This window comes from Herpailurus yagouaroundi, unplaced genomic scaffold (genome assembly GCF_014898765.1).
Source record: "Herpailurus yagouaroundi ecotype Mexico unplaced genomic scaffold, PumYag 141, whole genome shotgun sequence".
NCBI classification, from domain to species: Eukaryota; Metazoa; Chordata; class Mammalia; order Carnivora; family Felidae; genus Herpailurus; species Herpailurus yagouaroundi.
Window position 1 is genome coordinate 37,087,992 of NW_024412396.1, and position 13,769 is coordinate 37,101,760.

General features: G+C 43.2%; 1 protein-coding gene across 1 annotated transcript; it reads right to left on the reverse strand.

Moving 5' to 3' along the window:
- Positions 1-3,825: 3,825 nt before the first annotated feature.
- Positions 3,826-7,362, reverse strand: TMEM30B (transmembrane protein 30B). The gene has a single exon (XM_040477331.1). It carries the CDS (start codon positions 7,329-7,331, stop codon positions 6,270-6,272), a length of 1,062 nt encoding a protein of 353 aa, XP_040333265.1. The 5' UTR covers positions 7,332-7,362; the 3' UTR covers positions 3,826-6,269.
- Positions 7,363-13,769: the final 6,407 nt, after the last annotated feature.

Consider the following 13,769-nt stretch of genomic DNA (forward strand, 5'->3'; position numbering starts at 1 on the left):
CATTGATCCCCTTTGAGTATGAAGTAACTGTCCCTGCTATCAATGGACTAAGGTGACCCATCCACTATTCATTTCTGCAAATTAGTTTATGGAGGAAGACCTGACTGCACATTTAAGTTATCCAAATGGGAACCCTAAGCGTAGCATGTTCATGCTGTTAAGAATATATGAGCATCCCAGCACTCCTTACTTGAAATGTTCAAACGTTGAGGGTGTCATTCTCCACATCTCATTTGCTTCCTCACTTATTTCCTATGTATTCAACTGTATGGTAGGAAATAATACGTGCAGTGGTAGTAATGTAATGGAATCACTGGATTCCTAATAATCGTTCAACAAATATTTGAAGACCCACCATGTGCTGGTCACTCAACTTGGCACTGGCAATAGTAGAGATAAATGAGAAAAAAAGTCTCAGCCATCAAAGAGCTAACAGTCGGGATATAGAGATAGATAAGCAAATAAGCAATTGCTATGTAACACAGTAAGTGCTCTGAGAGCGGAATAAGCACAGAGGGAAGTCTAGGTTGGGGACAGGGAGGAGAGGAGGCAAGAGGGACTCGTGGAGGACTTCACAGAGGACGGAGGACCCAGTATAGTCTTGAGGATGAGTGGGGAGATTTGGGTGTCATGTGGACAAGCCAGACCAGCATGGGCAAAGACATGAGGGTTTGTTGGGTACAGACCTCTTCAAATCATTCAATATGGCTGGAATTTGGTGGGGCCTTGAAGAAAAGGGGATCAAGATTTAGAATGAGGCCAACTCTGGAGGCCTTGTAGACCCTGCTAAGGAATTTAGACTTCCTCCTTTCGGCTGTGCATAGACAGGAGAGATTTTGAGCCAAGGGGAACGGGATGAGATTTATGTTTTGGCTAGCTCGTTGTGGCTGGGATGTGGAGAATAAACTGGAACCCAATTAGCAGGCTCCTCCAACTTCCAGATGAGAAATAACAAAGACCTGGGCCAGAGTGGTGACAAAGAGAGACCTGATTGAAAGTGCATTGGGGATATAGAAGCAACAGGATCTGATAACCATTTGGATGTAAAAGGAAACAGGGAATAGTCAAGAAAGCAGTTCAGATTTTTGGTTTGGGTGAGAGAGAGAGAGAGAGTCCTATCCCACAACCAGGACTGGTTTTGGAAGAATGGGCTTGGCAAAGAGGCCAATGAGTTAGTGCTGACCATGGAATTTACACTACCTGTAAGCCATTTAGGTGTGTTCCATAGGCACTTGGAAATGTGAGTTTGGTGAGAAGGCAGTATACCATTCATGTATGTGATATTCGATATTGTTATTGAAGATTTTTGAAAGTGAGTGTGCAAGCTAATTTGCCCCTCAAGTAAAATTTGAGAAACACCATAATTCAGTTATTTGCAAATTCTGTTAATGTAACGTAAGTCTTAACTCCTAAAGTCTTTTGGGAAAAGAGTAAAACGTATTGTACATTCTATCACTATGAATAGGAATGTTGCCTTTCCCATTATGGATTCTTTGACACAAATGGGAAATGTCTTTTACCCATTAAAATCAGAGTAAGAATTAAGTCTCCCTTGGAAAATACTCAAGTGGTCCATTTAAATGACGATCACTGCCACATCCAGAAGTTATGCTTTTGAGAACACTACTCACTATTAGAGAGTTCTGGAGAAAAAAAAAACAACACAACTGAGCAAAATAGCAAGGAATATGAGAAAGGAATATATTTCTTCCTCATCATTCCTGATGACTTTCTAAAAGCTCATGCATTTTGATGGGTAAGATTAATGAGACCACATAGTGTTAAGCACCTTGAATTTTTAGAACAAAGGCCTTTTAGAAGAACAAAGTATCATTATTAATGACACATCATTTACAGTTTTCATCAGTAATGTAAAGTTTCAGCCACTCTAATGGGAACTTGGTTACGAGCTCAATATAGAGGGCAAGGCTATTAACAAAGGTTCTTGACAGTAATACCTTTCGCTTCTAAGGAAAAAGATAAATCACACTCAAACTGATCAAAAAGACAAGCTGAGGGGTTCAGAAGGAGGTGAGCCATTGCTTACTAAATTTCTTAAAGGCCTTGTCATCAATGAGCCCGCTGGCAAGTTCTGCCCTCTGGGATGGGCTCCTTTGGCTGCCAACCCCCCTCCCTATCTCCTGGACACTTTGCTAGTTCAGAAAAATGTCTCATGCTCTAAACCTCATCTTTCCCTTTTATCCCCCCTCTCCTATCTCTCTGCACCCGCAAAGAGTCTGCTGGGTTTCATCACCTCCAAGATTTTTCTCTGTCCTGGTGAGTTGCTCAGCCAAGCACATGCCATAAGGAATGCAACATGCTGCAGTGACTTAATCTACATGGTGGCAATCATAATGCCAGGTGGCAAGCCAGTGGGGAAGTGTTTTATTTCTTGAATACATGTTGTTAGTCTTGTCAGGGCAATGATGGGGGGTGGCTATATGCATAAAGTCAATGCTGCCGGCAATTTTTGCAAGTTCTTTACACAGAGTGCTGCTGTCATGTAAGTTCTCTTCAGGAACGTATTTCAGTGAGATTCGTTAAGGCCTTCTTTTTTTTTTTCTTTTTTTTTTTTTAATGTTTATTTATTTTTGAGACAGAGAGAGACAGAGCATGAACGGGGGAGGGTCAGAGAGAGAGGGAGACACAGAATCTGAAACAGGCTCCATGCTGTAAGTGGTCAGCACAGAGCCTGACGCGGGGCTCGAACTCACGGAGTGTGAGATCGTGACCTGAGCCGAAGTCGGCCGCTTAACCGACTGAGCCACCCAGGCGCCCCCGTTAAGGCCTTCTTAATGACACTTGAAAGATGACTCTGCTTGTGGCTCAGTCGGTTAAGCTCCAACTTCAGCTCAGGTTATGATCTTGCTGTTCCAGAGTTGGAGCCCTGCATCGGGCTCCGTGCTAACAGCTCAGATCCTGAAGCCTGTTTCCGATTCTGTGTCTCCCTCTCTCTCTGCCCCTCCCCCACTCACGCTCTGTCTCTGTCTCAAAAATAAGTAAATATTTAAAAAATTTAAAAAAAGATAACTCTGTTTTTGTAGGAGGGGAATTGAGAGAAATTCTTCTGGGGAAAAAATTGAAGTCAAAAAATTTTAAAAATTTGTCATCTAAAATCAGCTATGTTTTAGCTAGAGAAAAAAAAGCCTGATAAAAAATAAAGAGGGAATTTACTATTATTACAGTCAGTGATGACTTATATCCAAGCACATATAAGATAAAGAGTTGATTACCTTGCAGTTCTACCAATAACTCTCTTTGAGAACTTACTCAAGATTGTTGAGATCTTCAATGACAGGAAGAGACAACAGATTTAAAGAGAGGAAGAAAGTGTTGTGGTTATACATTGTGAAGAGGTGTTGGGTACTAACAGAAATCCCAGGCTATTATTCTGTCTCTGACTTTTAATGAACGCATAGTCAGTAAATTGTTTAGCTGACTTGATTCTGGAGATACCTGGAGTCTTTCTTGTTATATTATTGTTTTGGGAGTTCCCACCTACCGTCTTTGTTTCTCTTTGGTTTGTGGTTTAATTTACCAGGCAGATCAAAGCACATTTCCAGTCCAGTTGTTGGGGCTCACTCTTTTCTGTCTCATTCCAGAAGACACAGCCCTAGCTAGGGGCATTTACTAGACAACATGAAAATTCAAGCACAGCTGGAACCCTGAAATACCAAACAAAATGCTACAGCACACAGATCATCACAGGAGAATGTTTCACATTTTTGTTCTGGACATTTTTTGAGGCTTTGGAGTCCAAAATACCCACCCAATAAATAATTGCAATTTAGAATTTGGGTAAAATGCAGAAATGGAGAAGACTACTACAATCATATTCTTTAATAAAATTTCATATTATTTTTTACATTGACCACATTTTACCAAATTTAAGTTAACAGTTGAAGATCATCTAATTCGTATTACATGTTGATGTTCACATAAGTTCAAATTCTGTTTTAGGAAGTTAACGCTGAAAGACTGCATTTACTCTGAGCCTTATTTTGAAAGATGATTTTCTTGCTGCAATAAAAACCTGCTAATAACACATGAACAAAGTGGTTGGTACTGTTTGTGCCTTTAAGACCATAGTTCAAAAGAATTAAGCAAATGTGATAACAAAGGTAAGACAAACATAACCTTTCTTCTCTTTCAAAAATCCAGAGAATAGGGCCTGGAACCACATTCACTGATTTAATCAGAACCCCTTAAGTTTTGTGGTCTCATTAAACAATTTAGAGCAATGGACTGAATATTGTTAAAATGATAGCAAAACACATGGTTGCTCTCGACCACATAGTAAGAAAGTAGTAAATTCTCTTACCCAACATAAAGAAAGCTAGGCTAGTAAGCTGCTTGATCAAACATTCATAATAAATAAAAATTATCTTATATACATATAATGATCATATTTTCATGGTCTAAAATCGCAATATGCAATCTGACAATAAAATTGTGTCACATTCTGGGACTGGGAAGCCAACACACGAGAATTGCTAAAATATTTTTTGGTTTATGTAAAATAGTGGGACAGAATATTAAATCACGACTGTTCCAGAAGGTCTGAGACAGAGGTCAGTGAACATGCATGCTGTCCATCAATTATTAATTTTCAAAGAACTAGAATAGACTATAATAAAATTAATGTAAATAATTCAATACAATTCAATATTCTTTGGCTACTTAAAAAAATACATCAAAGCCTCATAATACCTTACAGGCATGAGCAAAAACAGTAGTAACTGGAAAGTAGCTTTAATAGAGAGCAGGCACTGGACGATTTTGACAGAATACCAAATAATCGTTTACTTTCAGGAAATAAACTGGTTAAGATGATATCACTAAGGAGTTTTTGTTTTGCTATAAAAAGAAGGTGTTTTTTTAAAATCTATAGCTTAGAATAACTTTCTATACATTAGGATAATTTTAGAGTAGTCAGACTTTAAAATTATCTTGAAGTTTCAAATAATTCTTAAGATTCTAGATAACATATAGGACTATATTCCTTAGCATTCCTTTAAACCATTACTACAAACAAACATGCTTCACTTGAGAACATAGATTAAAAAGTTTTTTTCTTAGACTCCAGGGAAAATATATGCATGAAGGAAAACTTTTTTTCTCTAAGCATAAAAAATAATTTAGATGATGAAGAGGACCAAGTCAGGAGTCAGGAGACACAGGTATGACTTTAGGGAAATCATTTCCCCTCTAAGACCCCTTCCATCTATCTGATTCTAAGTTTAAAACATTCACTCCAAGCTCTACAAAGTGACCTGGCATTTTCAAGTTTCTACACAGTACTTGGCAAAGTGTTTGGTTTTGTTTTGTTTTTTTTTTTTTTCACTTTAACCCTCCAATATTAAATAAATTGGTACAAACCCTGTTTTGCAAATCTTTATGCCAGATCTCTAGAGATAGCAAGTTATTTTTCACTCATTCCACAACTTATGGAGTGTTTTCCATATTGAAGGCACGATTGTAGACCAAACTTGCAACATTATGATTGTTACAGCCCCTGGGAACAAATGACTACCTGAAAAGCTGGGCTCACATGACTGCTTCAGGCCCAACCTCAGACACATGAGAAAACAGGGAAACAGCCAGTATTCTACTTGCTCCCTGGTTCAGGGCAGTGATTCCAGAATTTGAGGGAATACAGGAGGGATCTCCAGACAGGCTTGTTAAAATACAGCTTTAGGAGGTGCACTCCTGCGTGTGTCAGCATCTGGGGACAGTGCTTCCTAATCTGTCTACATTTTTCACAAATATATTCTTTCCCACCCCTCCACCCCTCTGTAAGTTATTTGAGGGCTTTACTCTCTCCTCCAGCCCCACTCCCCGCAAGAAAACCACTGTGTTGTAGTGATAAAAGAGTCAGAGTCAGGAGCCAACGAGTGGCTACGTGACCTTGAATAAGTTATTCAACGTCTCTAGGTCTCAGTCTTCTCATCAGATAGAAGTTGAACAAGGAATCTCCACCGTCCCTTCCATGCTCAGATGCCGAAGACTTTAAGAACCTAACACACACACACACACACACACACAAAAGAACCTAACAGGTCAACTTGGGAAATCGTGAAGATGGGGAGAATTTGTTAAGATCGTCTCATTCTGCCATCCAAACACCCCAGCACGTGGGTATAATTCCTCCCTCTGGTCCCCTCATCACAACAGGAGGAAAAGTGAGGAGAGAGGTTGGAATTGGGATTGGAATCGAGGGGGAGAAGCCTACGAAGCCTGCCAGAGTTTTGTTTGGCAAGTAGCCGGAATCATTCTTCGTCCTCCTCCTCGTCGTTCTGGTCCTGGTAGCGAATGTAGACCACCAGCATGACAAAGCCCATGAGGATGCACAGGGAGCCCACGACCAGGTAGGCGATGCCCAGGAAGGGATTCTTGCCGCCCATCCACGAGATGTTGCTGAAGACGAGGAGCTTGTGGCCGCCGAAGGCTCGCACCGGGTAGTTATAGGTGATGTTGACGAGGTAGGCGCCGCGCGGCAGCCCGGCCGAGTAGTTGCCCTGGCGGATGCGCGCGTACAGCTTGCGGAACGTGGGCAGCGCCGCCGTGCGCATCCACACCACGAAGTCCTGGTTGATGAAGCCGGTGTTGTTCGGGTCGGGGCTCAGCTCGTAGACCGGCCTGTGCCAGTTGGGCGGGGGCGCGGTGCCGTGGAAAGCCAGCGCCAGACTGCCGTTCACCAGCGGCGGGTTGCGGAACTTGACGTGGCAGTCGGTCCACCAGGCGATGCCGGTGCGATCGAGCGGCACCTCGACGTAGGGCTCGCCGGGCCGGCGCTGGTGCCACAGCGAGAAGGTGTCGTTGAAGAGGCTGTTGGCGATGGCGCCGCAGGGCGCGATGGGCAGGCCGGTGGCGCTGCGCTGGTAGGGGGCGCACTCGTTGGCCGGGTGGCGCAGCGCGCTGGGCAGCCCGCTCAGCTGCGAGTCGTCGCGGGACACTCCGTAGCGCCGGTTATTTTGGTAGAAATTGGTCAGCTCGTAGTAGAGGTACACGGGGCCCGGGAAGAGCTCGGGCAGCGAGAAGTACCAGGCGCACGAGCAGCGAAGCGGCGGTGCGCGGCCCTGGTCGGCCAGGGCGCACGCCGAGCAGTTGCCGGTGCCCGGGTTGCCCGTGTAGTCGTACTCCAGCTCCTTGATGCCATTGGAGGAGTAGAAGAGGCCCAGGCCCAGGCCGATGAAGGCCAGGCCCGCGCAGAAGAAGAGCGGCAGCGCGATGCTGGCCGACAGCAGCGGCTGCCAGGCGGGGAGGCGCTGCTGCGTGAACGCAGTGTTGTCGGGCTGGTGGGCGCCCGGGGCCGTGGCGCTCCAGGTCATGGCGGCCGCGCCGGGACGGACGCGCGGACGGGCGGAGTGCCGCTAGGAGGTGGCCAGCGGGGGCGCCGCCCCAGCGCGCAGGGCGAGCCCGGGGGCCGCTCCCGGCCGAGGTTTCCGCCGGCTTCGGGGAGGGTGGGGGCCGCCCCGCCTCCGGCCCCCGCACAGGTGAATCTCGGTGTTCTTCGTGCGGTGACCCGACCCCTCAGTTCCGCCTGGGCCCAGGTGATCCCGGCCGGTTCCGCCCCTGCCGGTAATCGGCAGCCGCGCGCCCCGCCTCTTCGGAGGTGAGCCGTGCGGGCGTTGGTCTCCACACCTGGCGGGTGCTCGGCTCGGGTTTCCTCTCCATCTGGGTGGGTCCGGCCGCCAGCTCCTCCTCGCCGACGTGAGTGGCGGCCCCAGGCTGCCTCTCGGCGGCTCCTACCTGGCTCAGGTACCACCTTCGCTTCCGCCTTCCAAGTGACTAGGCCAGTTTTTCCCCTCGAGATCATCGGAGCTGCAGCCTTCAGCACAAAGTCCACTGAGAGATTGCATCGTGGCTCCTTGAGACTTGAAGATTTCAGGTTATCAATCCTCTTTTATCTGTGAAGATGGGGTGTGTGTGTGTGTGTGTGTGTGTGTGTGTGTGTGTGTGTGACTCTAGACCCTCTTGTCTTTGTAGGTTAACGCATGGACCCCCTTTCAGTCAACTTTTAACCACAAATTGGCACGCCGAGAGATTACACTACGGCAAAGCTGTTATTAATTCAATGCCTGCGTTCAAATCCTAGCATTTTTTTTTTTTTTTTTAAAGAAGAATGATATTTCGGCCAGGTGCACCAATCTGGCTGCAAAGCTAAGAAAAGTAGAAAGTTCTCTAAAAAAGTGACTCTTAAAAAAGAGCATCAAAGACTACAAGAGGTTCAGAGTCTTTAAATATCTCTAGCTGCTGACAAAAACACACAAGAATAAAAATGCATCAGACTACCTGTGATTTCCTTTTCTTTTCAGATTATTTGCCTGACTGGAGAAAGGTCTGGTCCCAGTTCCCAAAAGACCTCGCTGCTATCCACAGTCAAGGACTTTGGGAGTGTTTGGCCTAAGGAGGTGAACTACAAGGATTTATTGTAAACAGAACCCAAATTAGCTCTGGAACATTGCTTGGGATTGTGGCTTTTATGTCTAGTTTGATACAGTATACATAAGGGGGTATCTGGCCATTTCAGCTTTGTGCTAAATCCTCCCTAGGTATTGAGGGGTTTCTGCCTCTTCTCCAGTTCATAAAATGCAAACAACGTAAATATTTTCTATATTACACTTTTGCACCTAGAATAATATATTGCATTCAGGAGTTGTTCAAAGCCCATTGAAATTTGGAAAGTTAAAATTCTTGCTAAATTAAACAGGAATTTCTTAAAAGCATCTCCTAAGTGGTCAGTCCTGTGGTAAGTACTGTAAAAGACACCAGAGAATTAGACTAAAAAGGACCCTTGACCTCATGGCATTTGCAGTCTGATAGGGGATATATTACTTCAAAGTAAGAAAGAATCAAAATGGCCAATAGATGGCATATAGTCAAGTACCAAATTGTACTTTACAGGAATGATACTAAAATTAAGAAGTAATTATTATTTTTAAATTTTATTTTTTTAAGTTTGTTTATTTTGAGAGAGAGAGAGCATGCGAGCAGGGAGGGGCAGAGAGAGAGGGAGAGTTATTTTAATAATGAAAAATTCATTATCTTATTGAATGGGATGAATGCAGGTTGGAAGCCGTAGCTGTTGGAGGCTACTGAAGGAACCCTTGTGACTTGAATTCCACATCTCTCATGTCTAATTGTACCCCAAGAGAGGAAATTCCAACATTGGCAACAAGTTCCTATAGTCCAACCTAGTCTCCACTATACCTTTTCTTCAATAAGATAAAAGCACAAATAGTTCTCTGTATCATTAGGGTTGAGTTCAATCTACATTTCTATCGTCAAATCATCAGTCATCCAGACAGCACACAAAACTAGGAAAACTAGGAAAAAAGTCCTCAAAACTTAACCTAGCAGATCTTAAGCCTAACAATTGTCATGCCACTACTCCCCTGAAAGTACGAGACCTCCTGTTGAGCTGAGAGCCTTTCCAGCTGTACCCTCCCTGGATGGAAGGCAACAGCATATTCATTCTGCTAATTAAGGTAACACCAGAGTGTTGCAAAAGCCAAGAGGAGAGTATATAAAGGCAGGGAATAGTCAACAGGGTGAAACACAGCTGAGGGTTCAAGTGTGATAGGAAATGAAAAGGAGCCATTGCATTCAACTTCTGTGGAACAATATGGGTGTTGGGGTTGGAGGAGTCAGGCTCTATCAGGTGAGGAAAAGGGGAAGTGGAGACAGCCAAGGTAGAACAACTCTAGAAATGTGGGGAGCAGGGAAGGAGAAAGACAGGTGGTAGTCATTTAGAAGAGTATGTATCTCAAAGGAAAGGCTTCTTTATAGATGGCAGACAAATGTTTATTCTGGTGGGGGGAAGAAAAAAGCTCAGGCAAGGTTGCAGATGGGTGATACTGGATGGTACAAAGGCAGGAGCAGGCAGTGGGTCCAGAGAACAGGTGCAGGGTCACCTCACCTCTGAAATTGGAGAACATGGAGTAAGGATGGATGCATAATGCAACTGGGCTTTGGGCTCAGTTCAAGAGAAGGAAGCTTTCATTTACTAATTTCTTCTAGGGAGTAAATACAGGGTCATATCCAAAGAGAAGAGAGAGGAGAGGGAGAGGGGACTGCCCAGGAACACGTGAAGGTGTGTTGAATGGCTTTGTCTGGGGGAGTCCTGCCACCCAGGCTGAGAGAAAGCAAGTGATTGAACATGTCCAGTGGATGGGGGTTTTCACGGCAGGTGAATTGGAAAGATAAACGTTCAGGATAGGTGCTGTTCTTGCTGGAGAGGTGGCTAAAGTGAGATGTCTTATTAAGCTGAATGGCAGGGAAAATGAAACCAAACTGGTGGATCTAAAGGAAACAGACCAGAGACTGGCAGTCCTAATGATGTTAGTGAGCAGGTGGCATGAAAGCTGGGAGACAAAAAGTGCTGGTATAAGATGGGATGTTAAAGATTTTGGAGGTGGAGTAGTGCTGAGATCCATGTGTGTGTCCTATTTCCTGCACCAGCTTGAAAGTTCCAGGAGGTCAAGGATTGTTATACATCGTTGTGCCTCTCAGAATTCGTTGTATAATAAGGGTTCTGAGCTTGTGTCTTTCATTTGATTATACGTGTTGTCATGGTGCCTTAAAGGACACTTTGGATCATGTAAATTCCTCTCAATACCAATAAGGTGAAGAAGTGAGCTCATTCTAAACAATTCTTTATTGCATCTCTTTATTATGAAGAGAACTCAACGTGAAAGAAAAAGGCATTTGCAATCATAATACTCCCCAAATCACTTCATTTTCTATTTTATCCATAGAAATATTTAATTTCTAATTGGTTGAATATTATGAAAATACAATTTTTATCATTCTCCTTGTTAAATTATCTCCTTTTGGAATAAGAAATAAAAATAAACATTTTTCCATGTTTTTTTGTTGTCTTCCTACATTTTTAAATGGTCCCCAAATTCATGGGTCTCCACTCTTCTATTGTGGGGCATATAGATTATTTCCAGTTTTTCAGTATTCCAAAGAATATGATAGTGGACATCTTTTTGCATATAGCCTTTTTTTTTTTTTTAAAGCTATTTCCTTAGGATAAACGTCTAAAAGTAGGAAAGGGGCTTAAAAGTGAAACTCTTTAAAGATACATACTAGTAGAATATCTGACACTGCCATAGTAATGTGAACTTTGCTACGGTCACCAAAATTTTGCCAAAAAAACCCAGTTGTTAACCACAGAATATGTTTAGTTTATGCTAATAGACTATTAGATACTAGGGGAAGCAGTATAGGATCGGGGAAAGAACGCTGCTTGACTCTAAGGAAGTCCAAGTTCTACTCTAGAGTTCTTCAGGAATAAATGACCTTGTCAGATTGCTTAACTACCCTGGTCTCCTGATTGCTTATCTGTATGACTATGTTTGCCAAAATGATAGTGAATATCTCATTCTTTTTCTTCTTTCTTCTTTCTTCTTCTTCCCCTTCTCCTTCTCCTTTTTCTTCTTCTAAGTGGATTTCACTCCTACTGAGGAGCCCAATGTGGGGCTTGAACTCAGGGCCCTGAGATCAAGACCTGAGCTGAGAACAAGAGTCAGAAGCTTAACCAAATGAGCCACCCAGGCACCGCCCCCCCCCATCTCTTTCAATGCAAACATTTCTGTTCTTAGTCATCTTGAGAAGTTATCTTTATACTGACTCATTGAATAGTTACCATTTATTGAGTACTTGCTGTGGGCCACTCTATAAGTGCTTTATATACATTATCTCATCTAATCCACACCACAAACTTATGTGGGAAGTACTATTATTAAACCTATTGAGCTGATGCAGAACTAAGATTTAGGCTAAGGAAATGGAGGCTGACCAATTTCTCATGGAGGTCAATGGGAGATCAGGAAGTTAAAGACCAGCTTAATTCTTACATCCTGCATTTTCAACCTCTACACTGTAATGCCTGGGCATACTTCCTCCTAAAAGAACCCAAAACACTTCAACCTTGAACCAGTTTTTAGTATTGCACATCTCATACCCCAAAGATAAAAGAATTCCATGCCACTCATGGAGAATCCCGGAACATATGAGTTGGCTTATTTTTGTTTAACAAAAGCTATTGTTTTGAAGCCAACTTTTGTTTAGCATGCCTATTTCTCTTGCTAAAGTAAAAGTAACTTCACTGGTCTGGCTATAGTCAATTTTTGCATTTATTTCATTTAATTCATGACTATATATCTTACTGTAATAGAGCCAGGATTTTTAATTGGCATTCCCTTACGTAAGTTTATACTACTCAGGATTGTTGCCTATTACTCTGCCCATGGGGCAACTTTTATTTAAAAGGAATCAAATTAAATTGCTTCATAAAATTACAGCATGTGTTCAGAAAAGTTTTAAAAAATTCACTGTGCCTGGACTTCATTTTTCATTAGAAACTATATTCAACAGACTTCCTGTTTCAAAAATTATGAGTTGGTACCCCCTAGTGGAAGATACAAAGCAACTTCAGTTAACTACTACTAAAAGTTCTGGGGGTACGAAAGACAGGAATTCTCTGCGCTCCTTGCTGCAGTGTGTGGGTCCTCTTGTCACTAATTTATTGAGAAATGGTAGAGATCAGTTGTGAGAAGAGCTGCAGGGGGCAGTGTAAAAGAAAAATGAGGTAGGCGACAATAGGTCTTAAGTGGCATTGACTTCAGGTATGGGATGGCCATGTTAAAAGATGGTGGATAAACCAGCCAGGATGGGATTGGACTTGAATCATATGGTTGGAATTTGGTTGAAGGGGGTGTGCTTGGTGAGCTGGTAGGAGAAAGGCCCAAAATGTGAGGAGGGCAAGTTGGGTGAGAGAACTGAGACCGAGGGGAAAGAAGAGCTCTGGAACTGGAAAAGTTAAATCACAGTGGAATTGAACTGTCCAGTATGAAAGATGGGAGGGGGTTTATCCCAGGGTGAGGGCTAGGGGAGGGAGGAGACACCAAAGCTGAGCAGTGTTTTTGGAACCAGCAAATCTGTTGAGGGTGGAGGCCACCCACCCTCCTCTGCCATCCCTCTGTCCCTGGGAAGGTGGAACTCACTGGGTTGGGGATGGCCTCACTGAAGACTATAGTATACATACTGGCTTTCCCTTTCACAGTGACAATATCTATTTGAAACTTTAGGAAGTTTCACTTGTGTATCAGAAATACATAGCTAAGCATTTAAAATTTTTCAAGAAGTTATCATATTGTGAAATTAAATAAAATAGATGTCTGGGTCATGAGAGGGCAAAGCCGTATGTTCTAACATTCATAAGCTGGGGAGGGAGGGCTGACATCTTAGGAAAACGGGAAGTCCCTAAGAAAGATGTGCTTAGATGCTCTTCCCTGTTGGATAATATCAATAACCTGGATGAACATACTTTGAATTCCATTATCTAGGTCACTGATTCAAATGTTTAAATACCTTGGCCAAACACCCTAGGAACCTGTACCTGTCATGTGTGCTGATCAACATTGACTTGTTAACATTCAATCTGTAGATTGTATATCCATGGAAGGTTGCGGGGGCCCCTGGCCTTTCTCTCTGAATAGTATATCTGCACCTGATCTTAGCCAAAAGGCCGAGAAACGATCTGAATAGTATATCTGAATTTGTGGTGGTTGTGTTTAAAATTGTAGTTTTCTTTCTGTAGGAAAAGTACCATGATGATGGCTGCATTGTGTCAAATTCTAAACCAAAGTTTAGGAATCTTAAAGGGACCAGGACCCTAGATGATACCTTATCCAGTGGTTTCCAAACTGGCCAAGTAGCAAAATAATTGGGGCTGGTAAGGGGCAGTGTTTAAAAAT